The 21,651-nt window shown below is 51.1% G+C and overlaps 1 protein-coding gene across 1 annotated transcript; it reads right to left on the reverse strand.

Moving 5' to 3' along the window:
• Positions 1–1,522: 1,522 nt before the first annotated feature.
• On the reverse strand, positions 1,523–18,211 carry GUSB (glucuronidase beta). The gene is made up of 12 exons (XM_051992027.1): positions 17,967–18,211; positions 14,528–14,713; positions 13,170–13,351; positions 12,485–12,627; positions 12,027–12,214; positions 10,345–10,497; positions 9,049–9,227; positions 8,752–8,898; positions 7,123–7,207; positions 5,405–5,581; positions 3,483–3,618; positions 1,523–1,983 (listed from the first exon to the last, which is right to left on the reverse strand). The coding sequence occupies exons 1-12, from the start codon at positions 18,165–18,167 to the stop codon at positions 1,808–1,810; spliced, it is 1,953 nt and encodes a 650-aa protein (XP_051847987.1). The 5' UTR covers positions 18,168–18,211; the 3' UTR covers positions 1,523–1,807.
• Between the last annotated feature and the right edge of the window lie 3,440 nt (positions 18,212–21,651).

Below are 21,651 nucleotides of genomic sequence, written 5' to 3' on the forward strand. Positions count from 1 at the left end.
ATTTTTATGTTTGGAAAGTTGAGTCCCTAGAGATTCTAGTTCCTGGGATTTCTATCATTTTACTTCTACCCACAACTTGGGTATGTGATTGTCTAGAGTTAAGAATATATGACATTAAGATGTTACTGTTTAAAAAGCTTCAAAGCTATAGAAATGTGTTAAGTGGTTTTCTTTTTTTCAGATTCATAGGTTTAGTTTCATGCAACTTGGACAGTATTACAGTCTTTAAAGTGGTAATGTCTTGTTCTTTTAATAAAAAAAAATGCTGTGGCTTTAAGCATTTTGACATCTATGCTACGAACATTTGCCATTGTCATCGAAGCAGAGAACAGTTTTTGCTCTCCTGATGCTCTAGCTCCAGTGAAAAGGGATGGCTCCTTAATTTGCAAAGCATTCAGCCTTCCAGTTGTGATTGTCGTTTTTGATGTGGCTCTTAGAGGGTAACGGTTCTCTGTGTGTCAGTGTTGAAATCATGTAGGACTTGATGCTCTTTGAGAAGCTTCGTGACATTGTGTCATTGGTGACAGAAGAAATGTATGGTTCTTTGGGGGACCAACTGAGTGCTGTTTTTATGGGGCTGATTTGACATTGGTGGTTTTATCTTGAAAGGCTAGAGAGCACAGATAGAAAAAGCAAGGCTAAAATGGGCATTGGACAGAATTTGCTTAATTCACCCTTCCATTCATTTAGTCGGAGCCCCTCATTGTGTAGATGAGGCAACAGGCCTCTCTGGTGAGTTTTGTTTTCAGAGAATGGAGGGAGTGGAAGTTGATGACTGAAGAGGCTGAAGTTTGTGAGAACAGCCCCTTAAAAACAGATAAGTCTGTGTGGGATAGTTACTCATCCCTGATAGAGACAGGAGCCTTGGGCATACTTTTATGTCCTTCCTCACAGCACTAACTAGGGCAATGTTGGGGATGAGGATAGAGTTTCTCTTTTATGAATGATTACTTCAAGACACCAGTGAAGAGGCATCCAGGACTGAAAAGGCAGGTGGATGACTGTGATAGGGGATCTGAGCGTGGGGTTGGGAAGACCTGCGTTCCCAGCTAGCTTAGATATTTGCTGTGTGATCCTAGTGGGCCTCAGTTTCCTTGTCTGTAAAATGAGGAGTTTGGATTCTATGGCTTTCCAGCTGTGCAAAAGATGATAATTGGACTACCTATGTTACAGGGTAGTGAAGAGGAATGATTTAATCAAAAACTTATTGTTGGCCTCCAAGGGGGCAGAAAGGGAAGAGGTGAGAAATTATGGAGGCTTTTACTCAATGAATTCTAAAGACGCTGGGGCTATGAATCTCAGTAAAGACAATGAAGTCGTCGTCCTCTTCACATTGTACGTTTAGGGTGTTAGTTCTCCTGAAGTTCAATTGTGGCTGTAAGGGAGAAAAGCCATTGTTTCTGACGTGTGTGCGCTCATGCATTTCATCCTGGTTGGTTGGTCTGGGTGCAGAAAAGTGTATTTTGTGTTAGGGGACCAGGATTTGTTTTTGAGTTAATACAGAGCTGTTAGGGAAACACAGTTTTGTAACAACATATCTTTAATACTATGTAATTAAAACACCCCAATTTTGAGAATCTGCGTAAGGGATGTGAGTACAAGGCACATTTATCTGTCAAAATGGCTTCAATAAATTCTTCAGCCATATTTTTTCAGGTAGGTCTGCCCCACATCCCAGACACACACACACACACACACACCACATACACACAAAATTGAATCAAATGATAATCTGATAATCCTGGGAACGTGTCTTCCTATCTTTTAGGGCAGGAGTCCCTTTGGTCCAGAGAGACAGTTCTGTTCTTTAGTCAAAGGAGTAAAAAGGCTGGTTTTCCAAATACTGTGGAATCGCTGCTAAGCAAGGATGCATGGTTTCATTGGCAATTCTCCAGTATCGTTCTTTGAGAAGGAATGCTGCCTCTTTGGGTTGCCGCTGGCGGGTGAAGATTCCCTTCTTATTTCCGATTACTCTTAATGGCGCTGAAAACGAGGCAAAAAAGCAGCTTTGTTAGTATGAACTAGATCCCAGCCCACCAGACTTAGATCTGAACTGAACGATGATGAAACACCACCTAGTGCTGGTAGGCTCTGCCAAATCAGGTGGTATTGGGGCTGAATTACGGATTAGTTATGGTGGTGTGCCCACACTCATACCAGAGGGCACCATCTGATCTGGCCCTTGAGCAGAAACTCCCAAAGGAGGCCCCAATAGTTGGGGATGGCACTGCTCTGGGTCACCCCAGGGTTCTCGGCATGAACTACCTTACTGTAAACCTGGCTCTGATCAGACACGAGTGTGGGCTTGAGAAATAAACACCAGCTGCTCTCCATGAAGAAGTTGGGGACCTCTGACATAGAAGTCATTTAGGCCACATTTCCAGACCCTTTTCTCTCACACCTTTCTATAACTTATTCCTCCCTCTCTACTTGCCATAGTTGAGCATTAACATTTAAAATGGACTTTAACCACTATGGTGCCTCTTCTACCCTAGTCTCTGATGGATCGTGGCATATTTAGGCTTCTAGAAATATTACAGGAATTGGCCTAGAAGTGTTTTACTTCCCTAGAGAATTTAGCCAAAACTATAGTTTTATATCTTTACTACAAAAAAGGCCAAATTTTGAATAGGGCCCATCAAGCTGAAAAGGAGGAATTTCTTTGAAAGCACAGGGCTGTCCCTTCAAATAAACTTTGAAAAATGGACTATTTTCCAACACACTGGAAAATGAGTGTGTCTGAGACTGGAACAGCGCAGTCTAAAGGATAGAGTTGGGCAAAGAATCCAGAAAATGTGGATTCAAATTCTGCCCGTTACATGTACTTGCTGTGTGACTCGGACATTTTGCCCCAGGCCACTGCAAGTCTAGATTTTGCACTAAGGGAGTTTTCTTATCAAAAGAAACTACCTCACTGTAGTAGAGGACATTTCCAAAATAAAAGATGATTGGTCTGGGTGATTAGAGCTCACCCCTTCTTTCCCCCACCATAAAAATCTTGTGGTAGAAGGGACACCACTCTGGCTCATTTTTCTCATGTTCTACCATCAAAAAAGGGGGAAATCAACAGGATCCATCAGCTTTTTGGTTAAACCTTCAGGACAAAAGATGTGTTTTAAAAGTTAAATGACGAGGCAGCTGGGGGTGCAGTGGCTAGAGCACCAGCCCTAAAGTCAGGAAGACCTGAGTTCAAATCTGGCCTCAGACACTTAACACCACCTAGCTGTGTGACCCTGGGCAAGTCACTGAACCCTGATTGCCTCGACAACAAAAAAGTTGACAGCCAAACGCCACCATCATTTAAGACAGACTGAATAGTTGCTTTTCTGCCCTAAAATGAGTTTAGTTAAAAATTTACAATTTTGGATTCCCAGATTTTCCCAACAAACGCTCTGACGGGCGGGCTCTCCCTCCTGTGACTTGGGAGCAGTGTTTTTGTAACTAAGGAAGAGGAGGGGCAGAAGACCGGCCCATCTACTCACATTGGTCTGTCATGAAGTCAGCAAAGTTCCAGATGAGCTCCCCGATCACGTAGTCTTTGCGCTTCTGGTCCAGAGCCAAGTGATACTGCTGCAGCACTGACTTCTGGTACTCTTCACTGAACATCAGGGGAGGGTCCTGGAGAGCAGATGAGGAGAAGAAGGCAGGTGGGCTTTAGGGGTCCGAGCCAGCAGGAGGGCCGAGGGGCCGCTCCGGCCTCCAGGCCCCGTGGCCTTCGGGTGCTATTGCCGTCCACTGGGCCTCGCCTTACCCCGAGTTTCATTTTGTTCACTGGCTTTACCCCGAGGCCATGGGGGAAAGCACAGGGAATGTCCAAGTGTCCAAAGGGGCTTTGTGTGTCAGCGGGAGGCAGATGGTGCGGATGGAATATTCAGTTTATGTAGCGAGAGCACACCCTGACTGGCTCTAGAACAGGCCAGTGGAGGCCAACAATGTTCTTAGGGGGCATTTCCTAGAAGCATACGAAACCCCAGGACCAAAAGCAGACCAGGGAGGTGGAGGGCCTCAGGACCTACCCACTCTGCCCTGGGCACAGCTGGTTCTCCAGCTGCTGGGGCTTCCTCGGACTCCAGGGCTCCCATTCTCACCTCACCCTGGGGAGCTGGCCCAGGGGCATGGAGAAGAGGTCCCAACTAACCTGTGGCATCCCGGCCGCCTGCTTGGTGCCTCTGAGGCCTCCATAGAGACCTGAGGAGAAGGGCCTCGGGCATGGAGGGAATGGCCAGTTTTCCCTGATTTATCCCAGCTACAGAGAGTAATCGGCTGGATACCCTGACCTAGTCCCAAAGGTGGCCTTGGAGCAGAGAAGGTGACAGAGGCAGTTTGGTGTGGTGGATCTCTCTCATACTCACCCCCTCACAGACACACTCAACATACACACACACACACACACAAACACCCTACAGACACCCTCACACACACACAAACACCTTCACTCACATACTCTTGCTCCCTTTCATCCACTTTTACAAAGAAGGTGCTAACCTACACCGGTAGAGGGAGCTTCTCTCCACTCTCCAATAAATCTAATATTAGGAACAAAATCTAGCTGGATTATTCGGTGGAATCGTGTGTTGTTAGGCCAGTAACATGGGTCTGAGTTTAGGGGGAGGATTTCTCCATCTTCTATATCATTTCTAAGCAAATGCCAGAAGAGCCTGGGGAGAGCAGAGAATTCTTAATCTGGGGCCCATGGGCCCCGAGATTTTTTTTTGGGGGGGGGTCTCTATAAACTTGAAATGGGACAAGAATTAAACTTTTTTGTTAAATTTTGTTTTCTCCTGCAGCCATCTCATGGATTTATGCACCTTAAAACACTATTCTGAAAAAAGGTTATGCTTTTCTGTGTGTATCCTATGAGGGGGAATAACAGGCTTCGGTTTCTAGAACAGTGGGTGTCTGGGGGCTACCTGGTCACTGCATTGGGGTGCTTTGATGCACAACCATCCCCATTTACAGAGCTGGGTAAACAGGAGGTGTGTGTTCAATGCAGATGAACATCAGAAGCCTAAAAGTCCCATCACAAAAAGGGGATCTACTGGCTTCTGTCTATGTAGGGACAACATTTCAGCAGGGCCAGACTGAGTTTGAAAAGAAAGGGATCCACTATTCAATGCTAAGGGTTCAAAGGAAGAACTCTGGGGCTGTAATCATAGCTGAGCCTCCTGAGGGAAAAAGGAAAATCCAGCCCTGGAGATGAAGGAGAACGATCCCGGGGCTGAGACTGAGCAGCTTCCCTAAGGGATGGGACCCGAGTTGGGCGCACGGGCGGCCTCCCACTGCTGGGGCTTGCTCGCCACAAATACCCCTGCAAAAGGGCAGAGAAGGAAAGTCGGCTGCCCGCCCAAGCTCACCCCCAGAGAGGAATGAGCCTGGAGTGGCCGTGGCTCACTGAGGAACTCACCTGGTGGAAGCCGGGGATGGAGTCTGCTCCGTACTCGCTCTGGATAATTGGCTTCTGGTACAGCTTATACCAGGTCTCATAATCGGTGTTGGCCTGAAGACGAATCACCTCGAGGTGCCCAAAGTCGTGGTACCAGGAATGGTAGCTGTTTATACAGATTACGTCCACGTAGGGAGCCTAAGGGAGAGGTCAACAGCTTGCCGTGAGGGCAGGTCTCCCACGGTCAGGACTCAGAGCCTCGATGGAGGCCAGTCAGCCACGGGATTGGGCCCTTCCAGCTTGGCGGTGGGGGGAGGCTAGTCTTTAAAACACCCAAATACGGCCTTGCTTTCAGACTGGCAAGAGGCAGGATGGGCTCAGAGAGATTGATATTGTCCATTTTTCCTTTAGAGATAAAGCTAACGTCCAATGTAGAAGGGCTGGGCAATTTGGCCATTGAGTGAGTAGAGTGATTCTCCCCCCCTCCCAGACTCTGCCTCCAACGAGCTCCTCCTCCTGGTGGGCAGGAAGGGGGTGAGTAAAGGGCCAAGAAAGCTTTGCCTATCCGGCTGGCCAAAAAGCCATCTCTGACTTTGATGTGGGAGGAGCACGAATCAGGAGACAGAACAGGATGAGGGGTGAGATTTAGGAGTTCACTCACCCCAGGGGGTGTCAGCCCACCCTTCCCCCCGGACACTGCCACCTGGGAGTATGGCATGGGTGAGAGTTCTGGGCTGGTGAACAGGAAGGGGACAAAGAACCACTGAAATGGCGCCTGGGGAATTGTCCACTGTGAGCTTCATGATGATACATCTCTAATAAAAATGTTCATCTCCCAATCTCTGCCCTGATATGTTCTGTCTTCTCCCAGTGATGGCTCCTCCTGAACTCTCAGGGCACAAGCATAAGGCAGGTGGGGGGGACGCCCTGGAAGGGGTGTCGGTCCGTGTGCCTGTGTATGTGGGGCTCACTCCCAGTGAAGTCCAAGTGCCTTTGGAAGGAGGTGAAGTTAGGACCAGCTTGGACCTAGGCCCCCCCTTCTTTGTGTGGAAGGGCCCAGGGAGGAGAAAAGCAGAGACTGCAAGAAGAAACGGTCTCCACAGTCCCTGAAAGTGGGGGGGGGGCTCTTTGGGGGCCACAGACTTTTCTCAGACATTTACAACTCTGGCAGCTTTGGAGGACAACCGATAGGGTGGGAATGCTTCCCTTCTCCTCTGCAGAAATGCCCTTGTGCATGTAGAGCGGAAGAAGGCATGGCAAACCACTTCAGAATCTCTGCTAGGAAAACCCCAAATGGGCTCACAGAATCACACAACTGAACAGCAAATAACGGCTGCGCTGGGAGCCACTTCTCCACCCCTGGTTTTAAAGATGGTGGGCAGCAGTGAGAGTGGGAAAGGAAGGGACCCCGGAGTTCAGCTGGGTGGCTGGGGCTGGCCACTGTCTTGGTCAGCTCCCCCCTGTAAACAAAGGGCTGGGCTGGCTGATGGATGATACACTCCTTTCAGCTGACATTGCATGGATGGACCAGCATGGAAATTGGCTGGCCAGTGCCCGTTCTTGCCGGATTCCACCTCCTCCCCCTGGATAATTGGACAGTAAACAGCAGGCTCCGTGGAAGGCCCAAAGTGTTCCCGTGGCCTTAGCACAGACTCATGGGTCTGGGCCTTGGGGTGCATCTATGTTGGCAGTCTGGTGGTAATCCCTGCTACCGAGAATGACGCCATCCCCGCACTTACCCCATGATCCAATTCAGGCTTAGTGTTGGTCACAAAAGTCACAGGCCGGGTGGGGTCCAGGACTTTGGTGTGCGCAATCAGGGTCCTGTTTATGGCACAAAACACCAGATAGTCCATGAGCTGTCGGTCCCTACCCCCTTGCTTCTTCCTCTTTGCTCACATGTCCCCCTTCTCTGCTTCCAGAAATGACCTGCCTCCTGAGGCCGCTAACGCATGTATTTGTGGGGCAGGCTGGGCAAGGGGGAGCAGAGAGTCTCCGATTTCTTAGAGTGGAACCTGCTGCCAGTGAAGGCAAGAAGTGGCCTCAGAATGGGCAGCCCAGAGTGGGTGCTAGAAAAAGGCTGATTCTGTTTTTCAAAATAGCCGTGCCTTAGAGTTCTCTGCTTAATGTCACCTGTTCTAAGGACCTTAGAACCCTGAGGGAGGGAGCCATCCTGCTCCTCCTCAGGCCAGGGACCCTTTCCCTCCCCATTGTGACCCCTATAACAGCATCTCTACTGACTGAGGTGTCAGACCCAGAAAGGGCCGTCAGAGACTGTCTGGGCCAGCAGAACCTGCTCAGAGACCCACTGGCTGCCTTGGACAGCAAGCAAGGGCTTTCTCCTCTGCTAAAGGGGCAGAGGGGGAGGTAGCACCTACTTCCCACGTTGTTAGAAGGATCAAATGAGAACTTTATAATATGGAGGAAAGGGAGGCTCAGGGGAAAGGGGGCTGCTGGCGAGTGACAGGGCTCCACTGCTTCAGGCCACTGGTCTTTGCTCAGTTTCTAGCTCATCTGCTGGTGATGGTTGGGTAGCTAATGGCTGTTACCATTGCTCCCCTAATTCATCTTCATGACTGGTCTCCCTTCCTCTCTTCTTCCCTCCCTCCTTCTCTTTCTTCCTTCCTTCCTTCCTTCCTCTCTCTTCCTAGTTTAATTTTTATTGATAGCCTCTTTTCCCTTCACTTTCATTTTCAAATTTATCCCTTCCCTATTCCAGAAATCAATCTTTGTAACAACAAATAAAAGGCCTGCAAAAGGCATGTGGTAAAGTGGGTGGGATGGCTGCCTATGGAGCCAATGACTAGGGTTCCTGTCCAATTTTTCTGAAGTCTGTCTCTTGCCCTCGATGATCCTTAGTTTCTTTCGTTCTATAATGAAGGCCTCTGGGACCACCTCGCATTCTCCATCTAGGATCCTGTGTCGTTTCATTTCTCGCCAAAATGAGTTGAACCAGATCTCTTGGAGGCCCTTCTACTTTGGAATCCTTGATCCATAGGATCAGTATATCTGGTGAGTCTGACAGAATATACAATAATCCATACCCATAGTCTCCCATCTCTCTAAAGAAAGGAGGAAACCTTTTTATGAGGGAGAGGAAGGAAATATGCAATTATTAAGCATCTACTGTGCCCAGTACTGTGCCTAGCACTTAACAGATGTTATCTCACTTGATCCTCCCAGTAACCCAGGGAGTTAGGTGCTTTTATGGTCCCAGTTGGCAGACTGAGGCAGACAGAAATTAAGTGGCTTGACCAAGGTCACACAGCTAGTCATAATTTCCCCAAATATGCTTCAAAAAATCGGTGTAGGATGTGGGGAGGAGAGAAACTAGATTCCCTTTGTCTACCCCCAGAGAGAGTCCTCACTTGAAATAGTAGGCAGCAGACTTTAACGAGGAGACGGGCTCGTTGGCCACAGACCACATGACCACGGATGGGTGATTCTTGTCCCTCCGGACCAGCTCTTCCATCACCTCTAGGTGGTGATTCAGGGAGATGTTCCCAAAGCTCTCCCTATGGAAAGAGGAGAGGCCCCATTGATCCCTCCCTTGTCCTTGTGCCAGCCGGCAAGGTGACCCCAGATGGGCACAAGGTGCCCCCACACAGATGAGGAAACTGAGGCACGAGGCCTCTGCGCCCAGCCCCACCATGGGGGACACTCACGGCAGCATGATCCCCACGCCTGGACACTCGTCGATGACCACGATCCCATAGCGGTCACACAGCTGCATCACCTCCTCGGCGTAGGGGTAGTGGCTCGTCCGGAAGGAATTTGCCCCCAGCCACCGGAGCAGATTGAAGTCCTTCATCACCAGAGCCCAGTCGAACCCCTTTCCACGGACCTAGGGACAGAAATGATGGGGACACATGCTGGGGCTATTAGGGCAGCAGGAGGGGAGACACAAAGGGAGCCCCTCAGTGTCCCTGTGTCGCTCACCACCTGCCGGCCCAATCCCAGAGACCCCACCAGCCGCAGTCCATCTCTCCAAAGAGTGGCTCCCAAAAGAGTCTCCTTAAAGTTGTGGCCAATCAGCATTTATTAAGCTCCTACTGTGTGCCGGGTACTCAGCACCAGGGATACAAAGCAAGCCAAAAAGTCAGGTGTGTTCATGAAGAGAAGTCCTGTGTGCCAAGTCTAGAAATGTAGTGTGGAGTCGGGGTGTGGGGGGCTCCAGATGCAAAAAAGGACGGGAGCAATAGGGCAAAAAAAAATCTTTCCTGGTGCCCTTGAGGGCCTCCCCAAGCTGGAAGCCGCCCACTCCCGTACGACCCATTCTGTTCTCATCTAAGTCTGGCTGTTTGGGAGTAACATTAGAATATGAGGAAATAAAGGAAGCATCAAAAAAAACTTTAATTAAATGATTAAAGTTAAGTCTATTAATAAATTTAATAAGTAAATAGATAATTAAAGTTGTCAATTAAGAAATTAAAACTGAGGTCATTAGATGATGTGCTCTCTGACATTTCTAAGTATGGGCCCCAGCTCTAGAGCTGGGAGGGAACTTGGAGGCCACCTAGTGTAAATTCCATATTTTATAACTCAGGAAAGAGGCTCCAGCTGAGCCGGACCATGAGCTGTTCCCGAAATCTGAGGATCTCCCGCTATTGGGCCTTTGCCGAGGCCGGTCCTCCTGCCCGGCGTGCCATCTCGGCCTCTGCAGCTCAGGAATCGTCACTGCCTTCTCCCTTCTTCCCCCTCAAATTTGGATCTTCCTTTTCCCCCCTTTACTCTCTCGTGTTCTAGAGACCCGAGTAGATGAGATGTCCCCTCAGGACACCATAAGCTCTGTGGGAACTTGTGTTTATTATTTCATCACCTTGTTCCCCTTGGGCCTAGCACAGCGCCAGGTTGTTATCAGTAATGGTGGTTGAGCCAAAGCCCAAGAGACGGACGCACTGCCTTTGACACCGCCTGACCCTGGGCCCCGGTTTGTGCCCTGCCCCCATCCCATCTCTCACATCAGCATCTTCGTGCTTGTTGACCCCGTGGAAATAGAAGGGTTTTCCATTGATGAGAAATTGGTTGTTCACGACCTGCACGGTGCGGATGCCCACAGGAAGGGTGTAGACGTCAGACACGATTCCGGCTCCTGTCTGTACGGTCAGGGTCACCTGCCAGCCCAAAGCACAGGACACAAGGGTCAGGGTTCGTCACTCAGGGTAGGGAGGGAGCAGTCAGTGTCCAGCATCTGGGGCCCTGGGCCCAGAGGATCAGGAAAACTCACATGGGGAAGCTCCCCAGGCCCTGGCAGCCTCCCCTCTGAGACCCCCAGGCCTCAGACTCCAGGTGTAGTCTTCCCCACTGAGCAGTGTGGCCCTGCCCTGGGCTCTGAATCTCAGGAAAGTGGCTGACAGGCGGCATGGTGGGGCGGGAAGCTGGTTGGTCTCGGGAGAAACCTGAATTCAAATTCTGATTCTGATATTTGCTAATTGAGTAACCTTGGGGGGTCAGTCACTTAACCTTTAGAGATCTCAATTTCCTCAACTGTGAAATGAAGAGGATGATTTAGAGCAGTTCAAGGAGGCCAGTGCCTCCAAAAACAGGAAAGTGTAACTGGGCGGGGTTTAATACAATATAATATTGGCAATGTCAATTTGTAGTTTTCTTTTTTGGGTGGAGAGGCAGTTGCAACGCAATTGGCGTTAAGTGACTTGCCTAGGGTCACGCAGTCTGAGGCTGACAAATGCTATGTTCACCTCTTTTTCCATTTTTTTTCCCCTCACTCCTATGGTTTTCCCCTATTTGTTCTGATTTTTCTTAATGATTCACAAAGCAATGTGTATTTTTTAGAAATTAAAAAAAGAAAAAGAAAAAGAATTTTTAAAAGTTTTACAAAATATCTGAGGTCATATCTGACCTAACTCGAGGGCCAGTGCGCTATCCACTGAGCCACCTACCCAATTTGGAGTTTTCTTAGCCAGGATGCAGATAGGCAGGGATTTATTTCTATTTTATTGAGCATTTATAAAGCACCTACTATGTGCCAGGCACTGTGCTCAATGCAGTCGCCAGCCTCTCTGAATCTTTATTTCCTCACCTCACTCCTGGATAGAGAGGGGATGGATTTGAGGCCTATTGTTTGTAATTAGTCCAGGAACTCACTCTGCTCCATTATTAATATCTGAGAAAAATTGTCTTGTTTTCTTTCTCCCCCCAGGGGTGGTTGGGAAAGACTGGCGGAAAGGAGATGAGGTTTCTGATGAAAATCTGAATGATGACATAAGAAAGTTGGATGGGAGAGCGCCACCTCTGGAGCTGCCTCCAGCGACCCCTGGAACCTCCTCACTTGCGCCTCTGGGGCAGACTTAGCGTGTCTTAGATTTTGTTGTGAGGAAGGGGGACATAACTGAGCTATGTGAGAAGCCCTTTTGCTGAGGACATTTCCTGAGAGCCCCCTCTCCCTGGGGCGGCCCCCTCTCCCCAGGCCGGCCCCCTCTCCCCAGGGCGGCCCCCTCTCCCCGGGCTGGCCCCCTCTCCCCGGGCTGGCCCCCTCTCCCCGGGGCGGCCCCCTCTCCCCGGGCTGGCCCCCTCTCCCCGGGCTGGCCCCCTCTCCCCGGGGCGGCCCCCTCTCCCCAGGCCGGCCCCCTCTCCCCAGGGCGGCCTCCACCGGGCCTCCAGGCGGAGCAGGGGGCAGACTTACCTCGAGTGAGTACAGGTAGGCCGGCTGCTCATGCATCAGGTAGGGCCACCAGAGCTGGGCGTTGGGCACCCTGAGCTGCCCCTGGGGGCCATTCCCCTTGGCCACCACTGTCCCGGCCTTGTCCCAGAGAAGGAGCTCCAGCTCAAAGTACTCATTGCTGCTGACAGCGACCTCGTAGTTCACCAGCCCTGGAGGAGGACAAGACACATCCGATGGTGAGAGCGAGCCCCAGACACTGGAGGTCAAGGGCTGCGGGGGGAATCGCGGGGTGGATCTGCCCCTTCTGGCCTCAGTCCCACTGCTGAGATGGCATTTGGCACGAGCATTCTGGGAGGCTACCTCTGACTTCGTGGTCCTGGGGGACGGCCCCAGGGGTGTCTGGGTAGGATGTGGGTCCCCTGCCTTGGGCCTGGAGGGGCGCCCGGGGGCCCTCCCCCCTTCCCAGGGCAGCCCCTCACCTGTGCTCTGGTCTACCTCGGTGGTGATGGTGATGTCACTGATGTAGGAGGAGGGGGTGGTGTACAGGAGTACTGGGCGATGCAGCCCGGCGTAGTTGAAGAAGTCAAAGTTTGTGCTCTGAACGAAGTAGTTCTTGGGGTACCTGGTTGGGGGGAAGAGAGGGTGTTCACGGCTGCGTTCTCGGGTTCTTAGCCGGGTTCTGGGCTCGGTGGGCACCCCCGGCCCTTGTTTCCACAGCAGGGCTGAGTCATTCTGCCTCTGCTGTTCGCTACCTGGATACCTGGGGCTCACCTTGCAGAACTCAGATCCCGCCTTGGACTCTTACTAACTGTGGGACCCTGGGCCGCCTCTGCCTCAGTTGCCCCATCTGTCACAGGAGGAGGCCGCCGGAGCAGGGCTTCTTAAACTCTCCCCTCGAGCCCCAGACGGTGAAATAGTGAACCGAACATCTGCCGATCGCCCCACCTTCTGTTACTTACGGTGACCCATATGGGGTCACCAGCAGCAGTTTGAGAAGCTGGGGTCGACACGGGATCCTAAGGCATCTAACCTTTCTGAGCCTCAGTTTCCACATCGGTCGAGTGAGGGGGTCAGACTCAATGGCTTTGGGGAGCCCCTCTAGCTCTTGGGCCCTGGGTGTCCCCGGGAGCCGGCGAGGGACCCCCATCCCCCTCCCCCACTCACCGGGAGCTGTCGGTCTTGTGCTCGATGATGCCCGGGGGCAGCGTGTGGGGGGTGAGGGTGTTGTTGATGGCGATGGTGATACGGCTCAGCTCCCCGGAACTGGACTGGACCAGCCTGCTGACGTCCACTTCGAAGGGGAGGTGGCCGCCCTCGTGCTCGGCCACGTGGACCCCGTTCACCCACTGCGAGCAAGCAGGCAGGGGGCGGGGTCAGTGCGGAGGAAGGGCAGTGGCCGGGGCCTCGGGGCTGCACAAAGTCATTGATGGGCACGGGCATCCACAGGCTCCCAGCGCCAGCCCGGCCTGGGGCTCAACCACATCTTCCACCTGAGCCCAGCCTCGGGGCCATTCCCAGCTCCCACACGCAAGCGAGACAGTGGGGCTAATAGGACTAATGACCCCAAAAGGCTTGGAAAACCCGAGGCAAACAGAAGGGCCGGAGCCAGGAAACTCGGCAAGAGCTCGTGGAGTCACCTCCAACACGACCCTGCGGGCTCTGGCTCCATTTGCCATTTCTGGGATTAAGGCAAAGGCAGTTTGAATGGCCCGTCCCGTTCCCACCGCTCGTAACCATCCGAGGTTAGATTTGACCCTGGGTATGGACAGGGCACACACTGCCCGCCTCGGTCATAGCTCACTTTTACTGAACCGGCTATTTCTGACCTGTCTTACAAGGGATGGCTCTCAGCCAGGGAGAAGGGGAGGGACATAATTGGAAATCAAGAGGGTCTAAAAGAAAAACCTCTCCCTGATTCTTTTTAAGGCTAAGGGAGCCAGTCCTGTCTGGGAATTTAAGTCAATTGATTCTTCTCCCCAGGGATGCCGGCATTCGTGGCACTCTTTAAGGGGGAGGCATCCGGGGCCTTCCCCTGCCGCCCTGATCTCTACCTGGCCATTGGAGCCCGGAGCCGCCAAGGACAAAGTGAGGCCGGAGGCCTTGCCCGGCCCTCCCTCCCTTTATTCCGAGTCACTTGCCCATCATAGCATCAGCTCCATGAAGTGACGGCCCTCTGACAAATTATAACAAAAAGGAGAAGGGAGGCGCGAGGAGGAGGATGGCCCAGTAGGGAGAAATCAATGTTCTGATGGAGGCCCATGGGAGACTGAGCTCAGAGCTGGCGAGGACAAGAGCTTGAAGGCCAAAGCTGGCCCGCTTCCTTTCTTGCCTCTGGGCAGTGTCACCAGGTGTTGGCAAGACTGGCACCGAAAGCCTCTCCATGGAGCGGCCTGATGGGGATCACGGCCAGGAGGTGCCAGGAGTGGGGCAGAAAAACCGACAGGCACACAGACCGAGACACCCCTCCTCCCCCAGACAGCCATCCCCAGTCCTCTCCCCCCAGCCCCCACCCTGGTACTGACCACAATGGCGTAGTAGTGGGCACTGCCAATCCTCAGCATCACCCTGGTGCCCAGGTTCTGGGCCCAGCTCTGGGGCACCACCACCTGCCGCTCGTACCACACCCAGCCAATGAAGCCGCGGAGTTTGTAGTCCTGGCCCACGTCATTGAAGCTGGCCGGGACCGGCATGTCCAGCACGGGGCCCGACTGGAGGGAGAGAGAGAAAAGACGGGGATGACCAAGAAAGATCCTGTGCCCGCGGTCGGAGACCCCGATGCAAACGCCTCCATGTCTGCTGCCTCGGTGACAAGCCACCCGGCCCCTCTCTAAGGGCCAGATCAGAGGCTCTGGGGCAGCCATCTGGGGAAACTGACAGGGCCTCTGCCCAGAATCCTAGTTTTAAATGCAGACATAAAACTGAAAAGAATCATATTGAAATAAATTTCAAAATATTTTTAAATGAGATCGTGGCCCCCCAGGTAGCCATCCCCTCCACATCTCCCTCGGGCTCTTCATCTTATGGGCTGATCTCAGCCTGAGTGACCCCGGGCTATCTGGCTGGACGAGTGCCTGCCCCACCCATAAGGCTCTTTTTGGGAACCTAGAGCTTGTAGCCTCGGGAACCTTCCCGTCTGGAATGCACAAGGTTCCACCGAGCCGAGGTAGAAGAGCTTGGAAGAAGATGGCCGCGAGATATGATCTTCCATCTCTCTAAGAAGTCAGGATTCCAGCTCTGCTGGTGCCCTCTGACTCTCCCATTGAAATCAGGAACCGCCCTTCAGAATCTCTGGGTGAGATCTCTTTGGCTCCGGTGTCCACCAGCAGTAATGGAAGGGAAGAACTCGGAGCCCCAGGGGGAGATGGGCAGTTCTAGCTGGCTGAAACCGGGCCTTCCCCGTCTCAAAAGTCTCGAGTCCAAGACGCTGATATAAATGGCTCAAGTCTACAAGTAGAGTCCAAAACACTAATGGAACAGGTCCTAAAAGGGCACCTACATGGCACAGTGGATAGAGCACCAGCCCTGAATCTGAGGATCTGAGTTCAAATCTGGACTTCATGTCACACTTCCTAGCTGTGTGACCCTGGGCAAGTCACACTTCTGCTGGTAGAGTATTTTAGAATATATTATTCTATATATCCTATTATAAAATATAGAATAAATTATTTTACATTATTTCAAGTATATTAGAATGTATATTATAATAAGATATATGTGTATATCCTATTATATAATATAGAATAAATTATTTTACATTATTTCAAGTATATTAGAATATATATTATAATAGGATATATATGTCCCAAAAGTCTACATATAGAGTCCAAGATTCTGATATAAATGGCTCAAAAGTCTAGAGTCCAAGACTTTGATATAAATAGCTCGTCTACATGTAGAATCCAAAACTCTAATATAATATGTCCTGAGAGTCTTCGTATCGTTTTAACCTTTAATAAATCATTGAATTAAAAATTCTTTGGATCTCCAGTGCTTTGCATAGTATAAAATAATAGATATATGTTGAATATGTATTTATATTCTTTATTGCTAAATATTCATCAAATTGAAAAAAAATTAAAGCCACTAAAACTTAATTCATATTTATTGAATTGAATATTAATAAATATTTGTGGAACTGAAAATTTAAGCCACTAAAACTTAAAAGCTAACTAAGCTTTTTAGTATGTCCAATATATAAAATATATAAATTGCAATATATAAAAATATGTAAAATTACAGTACTAGTATCACAAAGTTAGGAACCTACTAAGAGAAGGGGGAAGAACCTCTAGAACTTCTAAGTTCTCTAAGGGCAAGGGAGCAGTCCAGAATCTTCGCATCCCACTGGCCAATAGATTGATTAGCATGAATGGGTCACACTACAGCATCTTGGACTGGGAGTTCAGGAGCTCTGGGTCCTAGTCCCATCCATAGGATGCTAACTGTGTGACTTTAGGCAAGTTATTAACCCCACTTTGGGTTACATCTTTGAGGAGAAATTAGAATGAGAAGGTAGCAAAATTCCTTTCCAGACCCAATATTCTGTACCTCTCTGACTGATGGCTGCCTGGCACATAGTAGGCCCTTAATAAATGTTTACTGACTGACTGACTGACTGATCTCCCTGTCAGAGAGGGGACTTTTCTACTGGATCTCACAAAGCCTGGAAATAATGAGCAGTAAATGGGACTGAATCGGGAAGTGGGACCTCTTCCCTCCTTCCAATGCACACGCATCCCCTCTCTCTCTTCCTCCTCTAGGACAAGTGGAAAAAGAAGCAGTGAGTGTGCTGAAAGTGCCAGAATATGGGGAAGAAAGGAGCACATGACTGATCATGTACTCCCCACTGGGTTCTAGAGAAGATACTTAGCAAGTTGCTGGGAGCTTCAACTTCTTCCCCTGTAAAATTCCAGATCTAGTTCCAACTCTGCTATGGCTCTGGGTCTCAGTTTCCTCCTCTGTGCAATGGGCTGAGAGACTTCTAAGGGTCAAACTAGCTCTGACATTCTGCCCAGCTTCCCAACTTTGGGACAGGGAATAATGGGCTCCTGGGAACCCACAGGTCAGCACCTGTACTTTTTCTGGGTTCCTCAGTCCCCCCATTTCTCCCCATGTTTGCCCATACCCTCCGCCTCTCTTCCTTGTCCTACTTCCCCTTTCTTTCTTCCTTCTTCTTGTCCCCTGCCCCTTCCAAGCATCCTGCCCTCACAGTTCATCTCTAGGAGATAATCAAGTCCATTTTAAAAAGTAGAGACCCAGAAAGTGGAGCCAAGTATCTTTTGGGACCGAGACCCTTTTCATGAGATCCCACTGCTGGCTCATGGAGGGCTTTTTACAGGAAACAGGGGGGAGGTTGGGGGGAGGGGAAGGCCGAGCCAGGAAGGGGCTGCCGGGCTCTTGGGACTCACCCCGGGAGTGGGGCCCTTCCCATTCTTCTCCTGGGTGTGGGGGGGTTTTAGGCTTTAGCTGATGGGAAATAATGGGAAACTGCTCTTGCGCTCCGACCCAACCCAGAAAGCCAAGGGGCCCAGACGCATGGATCCGGGGAGGAGAGGGGCTTCCCGGGCCGCCCGCGCCGACTCCCCAGTTGTACCCAGAAGCACAGGAGGATGGGCCACTTGCTGCGCGGTCCCATTCGAACTCCCGCTCTGGGAGTCCGGCTTCAGAATGACCAATACAGGAGGAGACAAGCGGGCGGCCCCGTCAGACATTCAGCCGGGGCCATAAGGGGGGTCTAGACTGTTCTATTTAGAGCCGGAGGGGCCCGAGTCTCCCCGTCCGCATTTAAGAGGAAAAAGCCGGGAGGGGATGCCCAGCGTCGGGCCTGCCTCTCCAGGGACGGGCATCCCCCGCAGGGGCGTGTGGCCGCCGCAGCCTCTGCCCTCCTTCCCCGGCGCCCCGCCCCCCCAGCCGCTCGGAGAGCCCCCTCCCCGTCCCTGCCCGGGGGGCAGCCAGAGTCACCTCCCGCAGGGGTTTCTGGTACCACCGCTCCCGAAAGCCCTGGTTCCTGTCCTCGGAGAAGTCGGCTCGGAAGTCCCAGAGGCCACTGAGGTCCTTGCGCTCCCGGCTCGGGCTCTCCTGGGGGTACAGCATCCCTCCCTCCAGGGCCAGCGCCCCCGCCCAGAGGGCGGCTGCCCAGGTCAGCCAGAGCGCAGGAGCCATGACTCAGGTACTCGCCGGACTCCCGCTGCTGCATTCGGCCCGGAGGCCGGCCTCCTTATTAGCTGGAGGGGGAGGAGGCGGAGCCACGGGGGGAGGAGCAAGGGAACAGCAGGACTCTGGGCGGGCCATCTTGGGTAAGGGCAGGAGCCGCCCGGGACCTCCGGGAAACGCCTCGTCTGCCCACCAGGGGGAGCAGCACGCCCGGCCCCCCAACGGGCTGGCGGCCCCCTCGTCCCACGCCCCAGGACATGTGGCTACTCCGGCCCGACGATCCCCGTCAGCCCGGCTTGCTCCCGGCGGCCCCCTCCGCCTTTACAACCTTAATTGCTGCTAATTATTAATCAACAGACACGTGCTGTTAACCAATCAATGAACATGCATCCAGTGCCTGCGAGGGCGCCTTACAGCCCTGCCTTCAGGCAGCTTCCAGTCCCGGGAGAGACTCCGAGGAAGGAAGCAAGCTGCGGACTGGACAGGGAAGAAGTAGACAGAGGGGACGCCGGGATCGAGCCCGGAAGGCTTCGTGGCCGAGGCCGGGTTTTCCTTTGAATTTAAGGAAACCTGCGCCCGGAATCAGGAGGGTTTATTTCCCCGAGTTCAAAAATCCGACCGTGACCCTGGACAAGTCACTAAACCTTATTTGCCTCAGTTTCCTCATCTGTAAAAGGAGCTGGAGAAGGAAATGACCGACCATTCTCGTATCTTTGTCGAGAAAAACGCACACGGAACCGGACACAAGGGAACGGAGTGGGCAACAAGCGCGGGTCAGCTCAGGAGTCCGAGGGGAGGGAGGGGGGGGGAGCCGCAGAAAGTGCCCCGAGCCGGATGTGTCTTACTCAGGGCACGGCCTGGAAGCCGGGGCACACACTGCAGCTTGTGGAGAGTATTTCGGTTTTGTTCTGGAGGCAAGAGGGAGCCAGTGCGGTGTGAGCGGGAGGCGCCGTCAGACTCTGCTTTAAGGAAAAGCACTTGGGTGGATGAATGAGTAGAGTGGGCAGACGTGGCAATAATCCGGGCGCGAGGGGGCAGCTAGGCAGCGCAGTGAATCCTGTACCGCCCCTGAACTCAGGAGGACCCGAGTTCAAATCCGGCCTCAGACACTTAAGTGTGAGATTCTGGGCAAGTCACTGAACCCGAATTGCCTCAGCAAAAAAACCAAAATAATAACAATAGTAAAATAATAAATATTAATAACTAAACAAATTAAAAGGGGGGAGGGGATGGGCATTGAAGCGGAAAGGGAGACATTTTGGACATGGCAAGGGGAGAGAGATGGCGGAATCCGGGATGACTCCGAGACTGGGAGTCTGAGGGACTGGGAGGACGGTGGTGTCCTCTATAGCAACAGGGAGAGGGGGAGGGGGAGAGGAAGACCGTTTAGGGGGAAAGATAATGGACACGTCGAATTTATGATGTTGGAAATGGCGGAAGGGAGTTGGACGTGCAAATGTAGCAGAGAGATGGGGGCGGAAGAGCTAGATCCCGAACTCATCAACGTGGAGACGGTCATGAAATCCTCGGCAGTGGCTGGCAAAGGGAGAAGCCCAGGAGAGACCCCAAGGAGATACCCAGGTTAGAGATCTGGAAGAGGACCCCGCGGTCAGAGAGGTCGGAGGGGAACCAGGAGAAAACAATGTCCCCAAACCCTAAGGTCGAAGCCTTTTCAAGGAGTTTGCCCCCCAAAGGCCGAAGAAGTAAAGGATGAGAGACAGAGGTGATTTTCCAGCATGGGTGGGGGGGGGGGGGGTCATGGGCCTGTTGGTAAGCAGCAGGAAGTGAGCCAGGAGGGCGGGAGAGACGGACAGTAACGGAAAGAACCCGGATGATGGGGTCCGGGGCGTGGGAGTGGGCTTCGAGAAGCAATAGGAAGCCACTGGAATTTATAATTTATCCAACAGGGGAAGAGGGGGAAGATACCCCGAGAGCAGAGAATCGAAGGAAGGGAGTCCCAGAAGAGCCCTGGTCCCACGGTTTGTGTGCCCGTGCTCAAAAAGGATTTCATCAGCCAACCCTGTGTGCCAAAGACATTTAAGAAATACCCCCGGGCGCCGAGAATCTTTGTCTCTTTGTCGCAAGTCCTTTGCAAGCTGTGATTTATGAGATCCTTCAACAGGAGGTTCAATTACACCGTGAGATAAATTAGCTGTCATTATGCAACCATTCCCGACTTTCATGATGCTCTTTGGGGTTTTCTTGGCAAAGGTACTGCAGTGGTCGGCCATTTCCTTCTCCAGCCCATTTTATAGTCGAGGAAACTGAGGCAGAATGAGTGGAGTGACTTGTCCAGCTAGTAAGTCTCTGAGGCTGGGTTTAAACTCAGGGCTTCTGATTCCCAGCACTGATAGGCCAGCCACCTGACCACCAAGCTGCCTTAGCTGCAGAATTCAGGGTGAAAGTTCACTTAAAAGGTGGCTTTGAAAGCACACAACTTCTGTCCTACCCTGGGAGAATCAGTTTTTCTTTTTCTTTTTTTTTAAATTAATAGTTATTTAATTGAATTGAAGCCAGTCATCTTGAAGAAGAGGGCCATTTTCTTCTCTTTTGTTTTTTAATTATAGCTTTTTATTTACAAGTTATATGCATGGGTAAATTTTCAGCATTACCAATTGCCAAACCTTTTGTTCCAACTTTTCCCCTCCTTCCCCCCACATCCTCCCCCAGATGTCAGGTTGACCAATACATATTAAATATGTTAAAGTATAAATTAAATACAATATAAGTAAATATGTCCAAACAGTTATTTTGCTTTACAAAAAGAATCTGATTTTGAAATAGTGGACAATTAGCCTGTGAAGGAAATCAAAAGTGCAGGCGGACAACAATAGAGGGATTGGGAATTCTATGTAGTGGTTCATAGTCACCTCCCAGAGTTCTTTCGCTGGGTGTAGCTGGTTCAGTTCATTCCTGCTCTATTGGAACTGATTTGGTTCATCTCATTGCTGAAGATGGCCACGTCCATCAGAATTGATCATCATATAGTATTGTTGAAGTATAGAATGATCTCCTGGCCCTGCTCGTTTCACTCGGCATCAGTTCATGTCAGTCTCTCCAGGTCTTTGTGAAATCCTCCTGCTGGTCATTTCTTACAGAACAATAATATTCCAGAACATTCATATACCACAACTTACTCAACCATTCTCCAATTGATGGGCATCCACTCAGTTTCCTATGAGAATCATTTTTTCAAAACCATTCAATCCCTCCTTGACCATTCATTCCCTTTAAGGATTTCTCTTTCTCCAGAGTCAAAGGTGAACTCAGCCGAAGTTCCCATTCACTGAAATAAAGGTTTCTTCTTTGTCTTAAATGACTCATTTAATGACCCCCTTACCTTCATCAAGTCAAGACCTAATTGCATCAAGGTGTATTCTTTCTAGGCTGATCTGGAACGCAGCAGCAACAGGACAGTTTCTGAATTGATCGATGTAGAAAAACTGATTAGACCAAAGGTTCTGAGTAGGATAATTTACTCAACCACAAGCGA

Source organism: Antechinus flavipes, chromosome 4, assembly GCF_016432865.1.
Source record: "Antechinus flavipes isolate AdamAnt ecotype Samford, QLD, Australia chromosome 4, AdamAnt_v2, whole genome shotgun sequence".
NCBI classification, from domain to species: domain Eukaryota; kingdom Metazoa; phylum Chordata; class Mammalia; order Dasyuromorphia; family Dasyuridae; genus Antechinus; species Antechinus flavipes.

Coding starts and splice junctions, on each gene's coding strand:
- GUSB (XM_051992027.1), bottom strand. CDS start 18,167: ATGGCTCCTGCGCTCTGGCTGACCTGGGCAGCCGCCCTCTGGGCGGGG. Junction 12,628..13,169: donor CACAAGACCGACAGCTCCCG/GTGAGTGGGGGA, acceptor CCCCCCAACCAG/GTACCCCAAGAACTACTTCG. Junction 7,208..8,751: donor TCTGCTGCCTACTATTTCAA/GTGAGGACTCTC, acceptor TGCCATAAACAG/GACCCTGATTGCGCACACCA.